The 15,764-nt window shown below is 50.9% G+C and overlaps 4 protein-coding genes across 4 annotated transcripts; 3 read left to right on the top strand and 1 right to left on the bottom strand.

Moving 5' to 3' along the window:
• Window positions 1-2,253: 2,253 nt before the first annotated feature.
• Window positions 2,254-4,629, top strand: MYCFIDRAFT_215420 (uncharacterized protein; the record flags this gene model as incomplete). The annotated part of the gene is made up of 1 exon (XM_007929031.1): window positions 2,254-4,629. The coding sequence occupies one exon, from the start codon at window positions 2,254-2,256 to the stop codon at window positions 4,468-4,470; it is 2,217 nt and encodes a 738-aa protein (XP_007927222.1). The 3' UTR covers window positions 4,471-4,629.
• A 1,632-nt stretch (window positions 4,630-6,261) lies between these two features.
• On the top strand, window positions 6,262-7,719 carry MYCFIDRAFT_215419 (uncharacterized protein; the record flags this gene model as incomplete). The annotated part of the gene is made up of 1 exon (XM_007929030.1): window positions 6,262-7,719. The coding sequence occupies exon 1, from the start codon at window positions 6,433-6,435 to the stop codon at window positions 7,717-7,719; it is 1,287 nt and encodes a 428-aa protein (XP_007927221.1). The 5' UTR covers window positions 6,262-6,432.
• Window positions 7,720-8,839: 1,120 nt separating this feature from the next.
• MYCFIDRAFT_87148 (uncharacterized protein) lies at window positions 8,840-12,999 on the bottom strand (the record flags this gene model as incomplete). The annotated part of the gene is made up of 3 exons (XM_007929029.1): window positions 8,840-9,287; window positions 9,344-12,770; window positions 12,991-12,999. 3 exons carry the CDS (start codon window positions 12,997-12,999, stop codon window positions 9,181-9,183), a joined length of 3,543 nt encoding a protein of 1,180 aa, XP_007927220.1. The 3' UTR covers window positions 8,840-9,180.
• Window positions 13,000-13,608: 609 nt separating this feature from the next.
• MYCFIDRAFT_32163 (uncharacterized protein) lies at window positions 13,609-14,943 on the top strand (the record flags this gene model as incomplete). Its single annotated transcript, XM_007928753.1, has 1 exon — window positions 13,609-14,943. The coding sequence occupies one exon, from the start codon at window positions 13,609-13,611 to the stop codon at window positions 14,941-14,943; it is 1,335 nt and encodes a 444-aa protein (XP_007926944.1).
• Window positions 14,944-15,764: the final 821 nt, after the last annotated feature.

Raw genomic sequence — 15,764 nt, 5'->3', positions numbered from 1 at the left:
GACTAGTTTTCGTCTATAAAGAGCTCTCTAAGACTTAAAAAAAGTAGCGGAGTTAGCGCAACAGTCGTACTAGAAGATCTAATAGCGATAATAGTAGATTACGGCGTAGAAGGGCGAAGAATGTTAGTGTAGGTAAGAAGGTTAACCTACCGCCGAGCTTTTACAAGCACGCCAATCTCTACGCGAATGCACTAGCGGGTACCTCCGAGCTACTTATAGCGTAGTCTATTAACCTAAAGTCTTAGTTATCGAGGCTTTATAAGGCAGTGCTATCTCTCTTGCTACAATTGCCCTTCTAACGCCGGTTCTACTATATATACTTAGACAATCTGTTTAATAATATACCTCTCTTTGCGATACTGCGGCATTATAGTATTACTGCGACTAGTACGGTGCGTATAGGCTCTAAGAGTTAGCTATAGGTAGGCGCCGAGTTTTCTACACCCTCTAGCAAGACTATTAAGTTATATCGCAAGTCGACGCGTTTCCTATTCGATATATAGCTTTGCCGGGCAATTTATAACGTAGCTGCCCCTCTTTAGTAGGACAGAAATCTAGTTCAAATGCTAACTACTGGACACTAGCTAGTAGACCGAGAACTAAGGGAACGACGGAAGCCGAGAGACACTAATAGCTATATTCGCACCTACGTACGCCCCTACTAGCAAGAAGGCAAAGAAGCCAAATATATACCTAAATACGCCGCTTTCTATAACGACTATATAGGCGGTATAGATATCTACGACCAGCTTAGGTACTATTATAGTACTTAGTATAAGGCCTTTAAGCCGTAGCACTCGCTGTTCTACTTCCTCTTAGACGCGGCTGTTATTAACTCCTATCTCCTTTACCGCAACGCCGCAATAGCTAAGAATGTAAGGGATTTAGTACTCACTTAGCAACGCGACTTCCGTATAAGACTCGCGTAGAATTTAGTCTAATAAGGAGCGGCTATATTAGGTCCTATCCGAGACGTAGAACTAAGAGCCGCTATCGAGTTAAGGTCTACTTTGCTACGGTATAGAGGTTGCTTTATAGGCGGACACATACACGTTAATTATAACGCGGGCTTACTAAAGCTACGGCGCTATTAGTTTAAGAAAGACGACGATCTACCTACTAAGGTGCCTCGCCTTAATAATAGCTATCTATATACTAAGAAACGCACGCTTGTTAGCCCTAAGAGGTGCTAGTTATACCGTCTTACTCGTACGGCTTAGAAGCTCAAATAGTAGCCTCTTAAGAAGGGTAGATCTCGAGCGTTTAATGCTACTAAAACCTGCCTTATTTGCGGACCGGAATACAACCTTTGTAAGGTATGTTTCTACGACTAGTATAACGTTAAGGATATAAGGAGCTATCGACAGGCTTAAAGGCCTATATTTGCTAATAAACTATACTTAACTTCTACGAGTACTTCAGCTATTACAACGCCGGTTTAAAGGCCTTCTACTAAGCCTAAAACAACGACAATAACAACGCCTTTATTGCCTTTACTTCCGTCGTCAAATCTACTAGATTAGCCTTTAACTAATTAAACTCGGAGGCTCTAACAACCTCTTCCTTACTTTAAGAGCCTTCTACGCTCTTAACCTCCTTATATACGGCCTACGCTTGCTACTACTGCTATATATTTAAATCTACCCTTAAGTCCTTTATCTACGCTTCTACCTTGTTAAGGCGCTTAAGAATTGCCTTAGACTAGTTACTAGCAGTCGACAATCGCTACTTTAATAGACTTCGTAGTAGTACGAGCTGCCGTACCTCTTCTACGCTTAATTTAATGCCCTTCGAGCGGAGCCTACGGCGCTAACGAGACTCTTCCCTAGTACGGAAGTGCGTACGTAGCTATTATATAAGTTAGTATCTACATTCTATAGGTCTATAGTCTATAAACCTCTCGCTTTAGTGTGCTTAGCGGCATTGTATTCCTTTACTTGCTTAGGTTTAACTAGCAAAGTTAATCTCTAAGAGTACGGCGGCCTATAAACTACCCTCCTTACTAACCCTAATCGATACCCTGTCCGGAGCGAGGTCGGCTATAAAGGAAGGCCTAATCGGCGTTCGCCGCACCACCAAAATTAACATGGAAAGTGGAACCATTAGTGGGACTAGTTCGCCAAGAATCTCCGGTCTGGCCTTCAAAGGGATGGAGACTAGGAGAGAAACCCGACATCGGCCCGAATGCACCAGCCTTGAACGGCCTTGGCAGTCCGAACAAGCATCTTTCCTCCCCTGTTCACTCTCACGAGCATGATTTCCCGCAAACCTCCGCCTGGCGTCACAATCAGTGCGAGCCCTCCTCGGAAACCATTCGTATACGATGACCCTCAGCAATCGCTCATCCGCGAATTCCAGCTTGATGTCCTCCCCGATGGCGAGGATAGTCAAAATGCGCCTCTTTCGGGCCGCATCATGAGCAACACTTTCGCATTCCTCGGCATAGAAGGCTTCACTTCAGCATTTCTGCCATCTGCACGAGAAGATACTGGATCTGTGAGAGAGAAATTGTCGGGCTCAAAAGGATATGTAGCAGTGAGTTACAGCTGGGGCAACGCTGATGAGCTCTTTCCACTTCACCTCGTGACGGTAAGCTGCGATTTGGACAAGGATGATAACGTTGTGATGAATCACCAGCCTGAGAGGAATGGCTACATCTGGATCACGCCAAATTTGAGGATATTTCTTCTCGAGCTGAGACGGCGACGAGAGCGCAGATTTCTGTGGATCGATGCCATCTGTATTGACCAGGCTGACGATAATGATAAAGGGTATCAGATCAAGCATATGAGGCATGTCTATGAATACGCGGAGGAGGTCTATGTGTGGCTTGGCCAAGCTAGTGAGATGGAGTTGGGTGCTCTCCGAATCTTGCCGAATGTGACTGCCAAATTGCAGAAGTGCGATGCCGATGCTTATGAGAACCTCGAACAGAACTTTGCTCAGGCTGGATTGCCTGATCCTACTCATGAGATCTGGAGGGCATATTCGAGCATCATGATGAGGAGTTGGTGGTCACGGCTGTGGACACTGCAAGAAATCGTCATGGCCAGTGAGCTGGACGGAACGATCGAATACAAGGATTTCTACAAAGCTCCCAACGCCTCGGTGCTATGTGGAAGCTCCACCACTATGTGGGAGAAATTTGACCACTTCGTCGAGGCTTTAGCCAAGACAGGACTGAAAGAATGGCTAATCACCGGTGAGGTTGGCATTGCGTGCGACGATCTGCACGGGATTGATGCTGTGTCGGAGGTCAGGACTGGACGTGCAAGCCAGCTGCGGTACGGCTGGGCGGTCACTATGTCAGCAACTCTACTGGCAACTCGTAGGAGAATGGCGACCAAGCCAGAAGACATGGTCTTTGGCCAACTTGCTCTTCTCGACAACGCGACAATCAAAGAGCTCGCACTTGATATCAGAATGCCGGAGACTGAAGTCTTTACTCGCTTCGCAAAGCATTACATCCGCAATGAGGTTAAAGAATGCCTACTGAATCACACGGCCACAGTTGAGAGGCTGGCTGGCCTTCCGAGCTGGTGTCCGAACTTCGCTTCCCGAGAAGAAACCATCTCTATCGGTTCTCGTTGGGTAGGCCATTACCAGGAACAAGCCTGGTTGAAGAAGCAAATGCCATGTGCCGGTCTTCAAAAGCATGGGAAATGGAAGTTGCCTCGAAGCAAGCTGTACTATGCTAAATACATCACCAATGCCCTTCAAGCGAAACACAGTCTGGACAATCAATACAACACCAACAACCCACGACAAATAGCGCTTTCTCCAGGAACAGATTGCATCATTGCTACTGGTGTCGAGCTCGACATCGTCACGCATACCGTCGATTGCAACGCAGCCGCAGAATCTGCCAAGTTCCTCGCCTACAACAGCGTCTTGCAAACTTATGCCTGGGAGCGACAATGCTTCAAGCTAGCGCATGAAACGTTCTCGACATCATCTACGTCAGCCTCGAGCTCTTACTACGATTTGTATGCTCGCACGCTGACAGCGAACCGTGTGACAATGAACCCATCTGATCTCTTGAGTCGCGATGAGGATGCCAGCGAGATCATATTCGATCGATATGAGCAAGTCGACTTCGCCGAGCCATATCTCAACCTGAGAAAATTCATGCAAGCAACCATCGATGCTGGAGAGACAATCGACCCTAAAGCGAACATGACGCGAGAAACCAAAAGATTTGCTACTTGTCTTGCGGCAATGAGCAAGAGGAGGAGATTTCTCGCTACAAGAGGTGGTAAGATTGGTTTGGGATCCTCAGATGCACAGCCTGGCGATGTGATTGTCGTGATTTTCTATTGTCCAACGCCTTATTTGATACGACGGTCGGAAACTGTGCCTGGACAGTGGCGCTTTGTTGGTGAGGTCTTTGTTCCTGGATATATGTATGGTGAAGCTTTGGACATGTTCGATCGAGGACAACTTAAGGAGTCGAAGTGGACGATAGCTTGATGGAAATATTGCAGTGCCTGCGTGAAATATCATTGTGATCTGAGAAGGTTAGCGTGTGGGAAGGATCAAGTGGGATATGGGAGGGAGGAGTTGATGAGGTTGAGGAAGGATGGGCGGAAGTATAGCGATCTCGTGCCTTGTGAATCAGGTGTAAAGTTGCTCACTCGTCTCCTTTTTTGAGCGGAGAGGAGTAGTTTCGGGATACGGCATATGAATAATTGCTCTCTCGTATCCTTACTTGAGCGGAGAGCAGTAGTGTCTGTGTATGGGGTGCCAATAGTCGCTCTCTCGCATTGATGAATGAGCCACGGATTTTCAGTAGATATCGTCTCGACGTCGGAGCCGCCGAGGATGGTGAGGTTCAGGGTGGGTTCATACAATGTCTTCAGCCAAGATGTGGTGGTTTGAACATGTCGTTCTTGGCGCTGAGTCAGCCAGGTCGCACAATTTCGCTTCAAACACGGGCTGAGAGCACAAACAACTCATCAGCAATCCCATTGCCTCAACATTGTGTCTGCACTCGGACTCTACCGGCTCAACCGGTGACGGCGACGGCGACGGGACAAGGTCCTACCTGGACATTTGTTGCACGAGCACGAGCACGGGATCTACGGCCATTCGTATCGCGACATCGAGATGTTGCAGTCTTTCGAAGGTCGAAGCCGGCGTGGCCGAATTCGCCGGTGATGATGGAGAACTATACCATTGTTGTGGAGGGCGGCGTCTGGCAGACATGGCCTTCCATGCGTGGGATATACCCTTGGGCAAGGCAACACCGAGCATCAGCGACGCCTCACTCCAGCTGGGATACGATTCCTAATAATATTGACCTGGATGGACTCTGGCGTCTCCGTTATCATTTACATACACTCACAGCGATGGAGAACAATTCCGGCGACCTGGTCAGTCCACAGAAGCTACGGCGACTAATCTCGACGACACCACATAATAACCGGCCTCCACACCACAGCTGAGATCGTCGCCAGCTCGGGAATTTCTTCCACGCTGCGTGTCTCGCTTGTTCCTGCTCTAGTCCGCCAGTCACGCTTCGTGGCTGCCCAGGGCGTGGAAGCCGCGCCGCACACCTCAAAGCTGGGAGCCGACGTTGATTGCCCACCCACGCTCGTCGGGCGCCACCGACTCCAATTTGCAGCATTCCCATGCATGGATGCGACACCAAATACATACGAGATGACTGCCATGGACCATTTCTGTTATTACGGATCTGCTATGTTCATCGAAGCAATTGCACCGCAATGATCTCAATCCAGACATATGGCCACTCCACTTGGCTTGTTGGCTCGCGTTAGCTTCAGCTCTGCATTGCCCTCTCCCTGCAGGCGTTCAGCCTCGTGATGCCTCTTCGGTTGAGACTGAAAGCAGATTGCTCGTGAGAGGCGTATGATACATGCAATCGTGAGCTTGGCATCGATCACCCTGCGCTTGTGGAGCAAGACCTGGAGTGGCTGGCGACGGATCGAACCTTCGCACATATCCGACTTCCCGAACCACACCTCACATCCCCCGTCCCGCAGAGCCTTGAGCTTTGAGCCGCGATATCACAGCTCCATCTCGATCCCACCATGTATCCAAGTCGCTTTAGACTTTCTTCGCTTCACACGTCCCGCCCGACTTGATTCGAGCTTACCTTTCTGGTGATGGACGGCTGCAAGATGCATCTCTTGCGGGATAGAGCTGTTTCCACTGCGTTTTCGTCATCCGAGATGTATATAATATCATCGGTAGCACGATTGCTATCCAGAGGCCTGGTATGTATAGGCGGGAGCTGTTCCCGTCTCAATCAGCTTCAATCCTTTTCGTGAACCCCAAGCTCTACACATCCTTGAGGTATTCATCTGCCTGACACTGAACCGCTTCGATTGCGCACTCGACTCCTTCTGACCGCTTCCTCATCACCGTGCGAGCCTTCGAGCTCCATCCCGCCCTACAATCCACAGCACGATGGCCGATGTGCTTCCAGCGAAGGCGCCTAGCCAGCTTTTGCAACGACGGCTGTCACAAGCACATTTCAATGCAATGCAAGTCCAAGGCATGATGGCACAGTTCAACATGGCCTTCAGACCCGACTCAGCAGCTACCATCCCCTTACAAATGCTCCAAGCACAAGAGCAACAAACATTGGCCATGCACGCGGCTTCAGTAGCTCCTAGCGAGCTTCTCAACACTCATCCAGCACAAACAATGAACAACTCAATGTACATGGATCACTCTGCTTTTCAAAACTCTTACAGCATCCCAGTCGGCATGAACAACGCTACCTTTGGGAGTCTCGCCTGGCCTGCCTCAATAGTCACCAACCCGAATACCATGGCGGTGCTGCCTTTAGTCCGAAATGAAAGCTATAGCAGTGTGGAAGGCAGCGAACCCAGTATCAAGACTGAAGACCGGTCTCCGATTCACCCTTCTCAGGTCTACTTCGATGCAACTGCGTATGCATCAAGCCCAGAGTCGCAGACAGCGACGGATTCATCAGAAGAGACGAAGCCGGTTGTGTTCTCGACTGAAATTGATACTCTCATGAAAGCTATACAGATGAAGACGCAGCCTGCAGAGCAACGAGAAGCACCAAAGCCGAAACCGGCGGCGAGCAATAACAGAGCAAAAAAGCGATATACCTGCGATGTACCCGATTGCGGCAAAGCCTTCTACCAAAAGACCCACCTCGAGATACATACACGAGCACATACAGGCATCAAACCGTTCCTCTGTAAGGAACCATCCTGCGGCCAAAGATTCAGTCAACTTGGTAATCTCAAGACACACGAACGAAGGCACACGGGAGAGCGACCTTATCACTGCGACATCTGCGGCAAGACTTTCGCGCAACACGGCAATGTTCGTGCGCATAAAATTGTGCACACTGCTGCCAAGCCGTTTACATGCAAGCTCGACAACTGTAACAAGCAGTTCACGCAGCTGGGCAACCTCAAATCTCATCAGAATAAATTCCATGTTGAGACGATTCGACGTCTCAAGTCTCGGTTCGAAGATATCAAAGCAGGCGACGTTGTGGAGAAGTGGGAGAAGGATATGTGGGAGTACTTTGCAGGTCTGTACAAGAACTGCAACAAAGGCATCAAAGGCCGAGGGAAAGACCGACGGATCAGCACTACTTTGCTAGGTGCGGCTCAGAGGAGGGATAGCATGGTCTCCGCAGAATGCTCAGGCGGAGAAGGGCTGGCAATGCAAGCCAGGCGAGATTCACTGACTGGCACCATGCACCAATAAGCCAAGGCGATTCATGAAGAGGTGTGATGGATGCTTCGGCAATATGGGCGGTGTGTTGGCGGGCACATTTGGGAGCGCGATGCGTGACGCGATTGAGATACCCTAGCAGACAGACAAGAAGACTGTATACTGCTGTTTTCAATTCAAACTACAACCCACGAAACAATCTCAAATGCCATTTTTTCACTTTTGAGTAAAGCTCATGACAAACACTTTTCCATCCTCTCTCGCGCCGCAACATGTCGTCCACTCACACTTTCTTTCCACCCACATCCTTGTCGTCATGCCGTAGAATACCCGTTGACCCCTCACTTTTTGCGAAACTTTCTTGCAGAGCCGCGTTTTTCATCCCACTTCACTTGTGACACTGTCAAGGCAAGGCAACAACATGTTCTCAGTTGTGTGATAGGACTAGCTAGCTAACTGACCGGGGTGGGATCCTCCTACGTTTCTGTTTCCGCCTTGATTTTTTTTTCGAAAATTCGGGCTTTTTATCTTGTTCTTGTTTTTGATAACGAGGGTAATAGTTTGTAGGAGATAGGAAGGAAGAGGAGGATACACGTATAGACTTAACGTTTCGTTCGGAGATCGGCTTCTAGGTATAATAGGAATCGATCTAAGTATAGACTCGAGAGGTGCCTGCCTACTAACCGCTGCAGTCTCTAGGTAGTAGTCTGCTATTTCTATTTAGCCTTACGACGGGAATAATTATTATAGTAGCTAGCTAGCTAGTAAGCTTGTAAGATTGAACTTCTCTCTTACGATATATAATAATACTACCCTCCTTAGTAAGGTAGGAATTAGAGAGAAGAAAAGAAAAGGAAAGGGAAAGTACGAGTATTAGTAAAATCTTTAAACAGAAGCCTCCCCTTCTTCTTCTTCTTCTCTTACTATAGCTTCTGCTATACTAACCTTCTTTAACAGGGTGCATTGCAAGAATAACGGTTGTCTGACTTCGAAATTTCCAGCTCGCTCGTTATCTGTATCAGACAGACAGATAGATAGACAGACAGACAACAACCTTGAAACAGCACAAGGACATAAAGCAATCGCACCGCATGCTCTCCACTTTAGCTTTCTCCAATGCTCGCTGAAGAACATCATGCAAAAGAAGAGCAAAGCAAGCAAGCGCGCTGACATTGAGACCTTCTAGAAAAGAAATCCAGCCACCAAAAGGTCCTACTGGAAGGAAGATTTCTTCGGCGGGCTGCTGCTGCTGCTCTGCTGTCTCCTTTCTTTCCTTCCATGACGCCGCATGCGAGAGGAGGTATCTGTACATCATAATCCAACGAGATGCATTATGCATGACACCGCAAAAAGTTTCACGCCCGCCCGATCTTAATGCCATTGAGCCTTGCCATTGTAAGGCCTTGTCCTTGCCTTCAGCTTTTCCTTCCTTCTGTATCGCTGCGCAAAATCCGAATTGATGCATGCATGCCAAGCACGAGAAAGATGTTGCTTCTAACGGATATTCAAGCTCTCATAACGCACCCAGTTGTTTCGATTCCTGTTAGGATGTTCGAGACCAAGGTGATCTTCGGGGCCGATTTTTTCGGAAAGAATGTCATCTATGAGCAAAATTAGTATGTGTTGATCGGATCGCGTGCACTGAAGTAAGGCTTACCGTCATCGATCCAGACAGGTCTGCTGTAATTCTGGCCCCCCTTGACCACAGCAAACCTGACTTTCTCAAAGTTCTTGCCTTTGATGCCTGTTCGCTTGGATAACCGTTCTTTCGTCTCCTTGAAGACCTCGCCATCCTTCATGAGGAAGACAAATGGTATGCCATGTGACTTTGAGGGTTCCTTTTCGAAGTGCATGCAGGAGAGCAGGCGGTCTCCTTTGGCCGGATCAAGCTCTTTTTCTTCCTCTGGCACCTTCTCTGCATAAAGGCTCATGAAATCGTTAAGTGTCACTATGCCTTGAGTGGGCGTCAAAACTTTGTAGACCTTGTTGCTATGCACCTCGTAGAATCGAACCGCGACATCCTCGGGGAGTTGTAGTTGCTTTTGCATCACTTCCAGGACAGCAATGAAGTTGGATTGCTTGTGCACGAGGAGTTCGACAGGCTCCTCTTTGGTAATGCCTTCGGAGAGCCACGTCAGCTTGAGCGTCTTACGCTGTTCAAGATCCGTAAGACTCATGTCCAGGACTTCGTAGAAGAGGTGATCTGCTGATTGCGTTGGCGCATACGTGTATCCACCGTAGCCAGTGGAGCCGAAAAGGATGGTGTTCACTGTAGCTCCTTGCTGCCGCTTCACCGCCGTCCGTGGCTTGCCTGATTGGATATTCGTGGTCGTAAAACGAATGTGTGAGGGATCCACGGGCGTTTCGTTGATGGATGAAAGGTGTTCTGCGACTTTGCGGGCGAGTACATCGTAGCCGTCCTTCTTTGATAGAGCAAGGGAAAATCGCTGATCTTCCTCGTTTCGCAATCTGAGATTGGCAAGTGTCTTCGGAGTGAAGTTGACGAAGAGTCGGTTCATCAGGTAGTCGTAGAACTGGTCCGCTTTCAATGATGCGGTCGGGTTCGTCTGTCTCATCGCCACAATCTCCGCTTCTGTCAGCGAGCGTTGGAAGCAGATAATGTCTCCGTCCTGGATTTCCGATGCCACAAGTGTATTCTTCGGCTTCATCGGCTCGATATAGTTTTGCTTGATTTCTTCGTAGAGCTCAAGCGCGACGCCGGGTTCCCATCCCATGATGTTCATGATGTGAGGCACAAGGTCGACGGCTTTCTCGAGCGGATACATGTAGACGTGGCCGATGCCTTGAAGTTGCTGCTTGTCGACATCGAAGTGTTTCAGGAAGAGGATGATGGGCTTGTTGCTGTGCGGTTGCGCACCATTCACCATGGGTGCTGTTGGCAGCTGATCGCTCTCGCTGGGCCATTTGGGACGTCCGTCCTCGTCGCGTGTCGTTTGCTCAATGAAAACTCGGAAGCCTGCCGAACGCGTGCTGAACTTGTCAGACGCTTCTTGCAAAGTCATATCTGGCCAGGACAGCGGCTGGTCGGGCCGAATCGTGCCGTTCTGTCGATTCACCATGACCCATGGCCGGATAAGGTCAACGTCAACACCGAGATCCTTTGCCATCATGGCTGTGAACTCGCGAGCAGTAGTTGACTTGAGAATGCGATGGCTCTTTGGCGCTGCTGGGTCGTCCGGACTGTCCGGCGACCACGGAATCAGATCTACACCTTGGTAAGCCTTGAAGTTCTCCTCCGATGCCACCTGAACGGTCATGTAGAGATGCGCCTCTTCTCTCTCCTTTCTCCGCCTTTCTGCGAGCGCGCGTTCTTCTGCGATCTTGGCCGGGAGGTGCTCGGGCGGCTTGACTTGATCATCTGGCAGAAGAATCTCGTCTAACCGGCTTTCGCGGATGTAGACCAACATGTATGCGTTGTTCGATCGCTTCGTACTCCACTGGCGCGTGTATGGATTCTGGCCCTTCGCCACGCCGTTGGCATTCTGATAGTCACCACCGAAGTTGTCGTCGATCGCTTCGCGCTTTGTCGCGCGCGTCACTCGATCGTCGTCAAAGCGGAAGAATTGGCCGTTCTTCTCGGGCTTCAGGAAAGCATAGTAGTGTCCAGCGTTGAGGTCTCCAGAGTGCACCAACACGCCATGTAGATGGTAGACATATGGTTCCGACTTGTCTGCAGTCTCGTCCAGATATGGCGATGCATCGAAGACCTCTGGAAATTCGTATCGGTCGTTGACCTTCATCATCGCATCCCGCTGGAAATCGTACTCGAATCGCTTGAGCTGGAGATGCAGCACATTAGGGAAACTCTCGAAAATGACACCCTTCTTGGCATCCTGCAGGCCAAAGCCCTCGGCCGCGTACTTGTTGTCGCCTTCCAATGTCTCCACTTGGATGTAATCTCGGAAACTGTCATCGAGACTCCTGCATCCCGAGACGTTGAGCTGAAGGTCCCAAAAGTCCTCAATCCGGCTCGACTCGTATTCCACGTTGATGCACTTCAAGTATGTTTTCATCTTGCCCACGAACATGTTATTGAGTGCGTTCTCCGCCTCTGTGCCTTTCATGCGCGCCTCCAGCTTCTCCATCAAGATTCGAGAAAGCTCCTGCACATCCTGCTGCTCGAATATTTGCCTGCTCTCCCAGCCAAAGGAATGGGTGAGCTCCTGCGTGCCGACGGCCACTGAGTCGGCCTGGAGACGGTAGAATAAGCGCTGTAGGCAGTATGCAGAAGCCGATGCTTCTCGATCGGCTTGGGTCTCGGTAGGAATCTGGTAGACGGCTTTGCGGAAGGCACCGGTGAGGTATAGAGACTGGAGCAGCGAATTGAGATAGCACGTGGCGCCCTGGTTGCGTAGACCAACCATGCCAGTCTCTTTCTTGCTGTCGTAATTAACGAAATTGTGCCATAGCACTCCAGTGGGGTCCTTCAGCACGCGCACATATGCGGTCATGCGAGCGACGCCATTTTCGACGAGCGGCCGTGTGTGGTTGTCGAATTTGGAGGCAAATATGCGATTCTTGTCGGCGAAGCGTGTGAAGCCCCAGTCGCCCTCGTCTGCTGTGAATCTATGGTTCGCCTCATGATGAATGTATATTGACGGGTCGTTGGGGTTGGACAGCACCAGCATGAACTGGGCACATGCGTACCAGTCCTCTGGCGGCTTCTGGCCCTTCTCCTCCTCAAAGCCCTGTTCGAGATAGAAGGATACACTCTCCGAAGCGGAATTACCTGCTGGAAAGAACAGCACCCGCCAGGGATGGCCAGCGCAGTGGAAGACTGGGCCATGTGTCCGCTTGGGCTGCTTTGTCCAGTCGACGATGTCCCATGTGTGCCAGGCTTCAGCTTCTGTCTCGTAGTCTGGCGATGCCGGCATGAAGCGGGCGAGCATAGCGTCGTGGTCGTCGGCGAGGGGTTGGGCGGGCTCAGATGCGGGATCGGGGTCGGCGTCGGCGTCCATGCTGTCGGCGTCGTCTGGCGATATGATGGCGACGTTATCGGTGTCTTCGCTCGGGGTCAGGCGCTTCTCGTCGTAGTCGGAGTCTAGTAGCATGTCACTTCCTAGCTGTTTGGCATCATTACGTCAGCCTTGTTTCTGATTAACAACGAGGACAGCAGTAGCGCATGCGCATACATGCATGTGAGTTGTGACGATGGATGTGCGTAGCCGGGGGGGGGCACGGAGCAGCAGGCGGCAGGCGGCAGGCGGCAGGGCGGATTGTAGGGGGGCGGTATGCGGTGTGGGAGTGGAGTGTTGGTGGAAGAACAATGGTGTGGGAGCTTACATTATCCATTGCCAGAGCCAGTGTGTGCGCAGGCTGCAGCTGCAGCTGCTGCGGCGAAGGGGGGTGCGTGTGCTGCGGGAAGTGGCTGCAGACACTGCGCGCCGTTCAGTCCAGGTTTGCTGGATGGGATGTCTGCTTGTGCTTGTGCGTGCGCGTGTGCGTGTGCGTGTGCGTGTGCCGGCGATGCGATGCGCGTGGGCAGGCGGCGATTGTGTGTATGTGTGGGCGGAAGCAATGTGTCGGATGGGGAGGAAGGCGGCAGGCAGGACGTCTAAAATGCACTGCACTGCGCAGCAATTGCTCGATGAGGTGAAGGCAGCAGATGAGATGCGGTGGAGTGCAGTGCTGGCCGCTTGTCTGCTAGAGTCTGGAGAATGACGTTTTGGCTTTGGCAGGCGACAAAGGCGGCTGTCACATTGTGGTGTGGCATGGCATGGCAGAGACGTGTGCCTCAGGAACAGCACAGCGTCAGCCCCACCATCGCTGCCCTCGAGCTCGTAGACAGCTCCGGTTCCATGTCTTGGCATTGGTCGGGATAGAATATCTGGCAGCCCGTCGGCCGTGGTACAGTACATCGTCTTCACGTCCACATCGACTCACCCCTTCTCTCCCGCTGCTATGCCATTATCCCTGAATGCCCGCTCCCTGCTCGCACTACCGCCAGCCATCCGCGCGAGAGCCTTCGCCACAGCAGCCTCGCCCACAATCAACGCGCTGCATCCCGGAGCAGTGCCGCCGCCCTGCGGACCGTCAAACGCCCTCGACGAATGGGTCGCACGAGAAGCCAGACCCATCAGTCTACGCCAACTGACCTTTTTTGGACGAACATTGACCGAGAAGCGGCTCATCGAATCTGCCAACTATGTTCGTGTTGAGCTGCCAACGCGCATCGCGCACAGGCTGCGTAACATCCAAATGTTGCCATATACCGCCGTGACCAATCAGCACATCAGCCAAGTCTACGCCCTGTACCACGCTGCCTTCGAGCGATTCCGCAAAGTGCCCGAAGTGCGCACTCTTGAAGACAATCATCGTTACTGTGAGCTTCTGAAGCTCACGCTCAACGAGCACTTGGCCGTCATTCCGCAGCTTGCCATCGGAATTCTTGAAATCCAGGACTCAATCAGCAGCGACGAGTGCGATCGCTTCATGATCAACCTTTTGCGATCTCGAATCAGTCGTAGGACGATTGCCGAGCAGCATTTGGCTTTGACCCATACCTTCCACTCGCTCTGGCACTTTCCCGGGAAGTCGACCACATCACCCGACGATGAGTTCGTTGGCGAAATCTTTCTCAAGTGTAATGCCAAGGAGGTTGTTGAAAAGTGTGCCAAAATGGCCAGAGAGCTCTGCTCCCAAGCATATGGATCACATGTTGCCATTCCTGACATCGTACTGCAAGGCCATCTAGATACCACTTTCCCATATGTCCCGTCACATCTCGAATACATCATCGGAGAGTTGTTGAGGAATAGTATACAGGCCGCAGTGGAGCAGAGAGGACTGGAGAAGCCGCCGCCGATCGAGGTACTGATATGCGGAACGGCGCAGCATGCCATTATCCGCGTTTCCGACCAGGGAGGCGGTATTGATAGGGACATCCTGCCATACCTATGGTCTTTTGCCAAAGGTCCTCGACGCAACACCCGTTTGCATAATCTGGGCCAGGTACCGAAGCTAGCAGGGACTATGCAGGAGTTACGTCCTTCACCAGCCGACGAAAGCCATGTTCCCAAAAAGAGAGACAGCTCTCTGACGACACTCTCAGAGCGACCGCCTGATCTGAAGCTGGGAATGGGCCTTCCAATGAGCAAGATCTATGCAGAGTACTGGGCTGGTTCGCTAGAGGTGCACAGTCTGGAAGGCTACGGCTGCGATGCTTTTCTGCAGATCAACAGGCTGGGCAATCAGAATGAGAGGCTGAGCACGAGGGCTGCCATGGATGCTCTGTGATGCAGTGGATGCCCAGGTTTTGGATCGGTTTTTCTTCGCTAACCAGTTGCGTTCACCTTTGGAAATGTTGCAGTTTCAAAAATCTCATGTTGAGACGTGACCATGTCGGCCTCGTCTTTTAGATACTAAGCTGGTGACCACAAGTGCCTCCACAGGGTGCATTGCCTGCAAGCGCCCCTCTGGGACGGTCGATGTTGCAGAATCGCTCTTGCCAACAGACTGGCTGCGACTGGCAGGAGCCATCACAGCAGGCGGATGATCAGCGCCTGCTGATGACTCTACATGTACGTATCCATCGACTTCAAATCCCGACCTCGAAGAATGAGCAACGAGCCGCGCACAACACATCACTTTGGCAAGCATCAATATCAGCAGCATGGCATCTCCCGAGGTTTGGACATCCTTGCAAGACACGGCTTCAGTCCCGATCGCGTTGCTCATGATTATAGCAGCGACCAGCAACCCGTGCGAGTGACGAAACGACCTTGAATGGAAGCGATTCGGACTCATCATCACGCCACCAGGTGGCGCAGTTGGAAGAGCTGTATCAATTTATTCACGATCGGATCAATCTTACTTCATCAGGAGCACAATGGCCACCCCGGAGTGATGCGGTAAGTAAATTCAAGCTTGAAGCTCCACACATTGGTCTTTGGACGACTCACTCGCGAGAACCATACTTCGCTCTGCGCGTGGAAGACAGCACTATCCTCTCCAGATCTGTTTCCAGAGTATTTGAATTTCGCTAATGATTCTACCCATTTCCTACAGATAGAATGCTGGCATCCCTTCCACGCCGCATACAATCGAGCGGAGAAGAA

This window comes from Pseudocercospora fijiensis, assembly GCF_000340215.1.
Source record: "Pseudocercospora fijiensis CIRAD86 unplaced genomic scaffold MYCFIscaffold_5, whole genome shotgun sequence".
Lineage (NCBI taxonomy): Eukaryota > Fungi > Ascomycota > Dothideomycetes > Mycosphaerellales > Mycosphaerellaceae > Pseudocercospora > Pseudocercospora fijiensis.
This window is presented reverse-complemented; position numbering and strand designations above follow the sequence as displayed.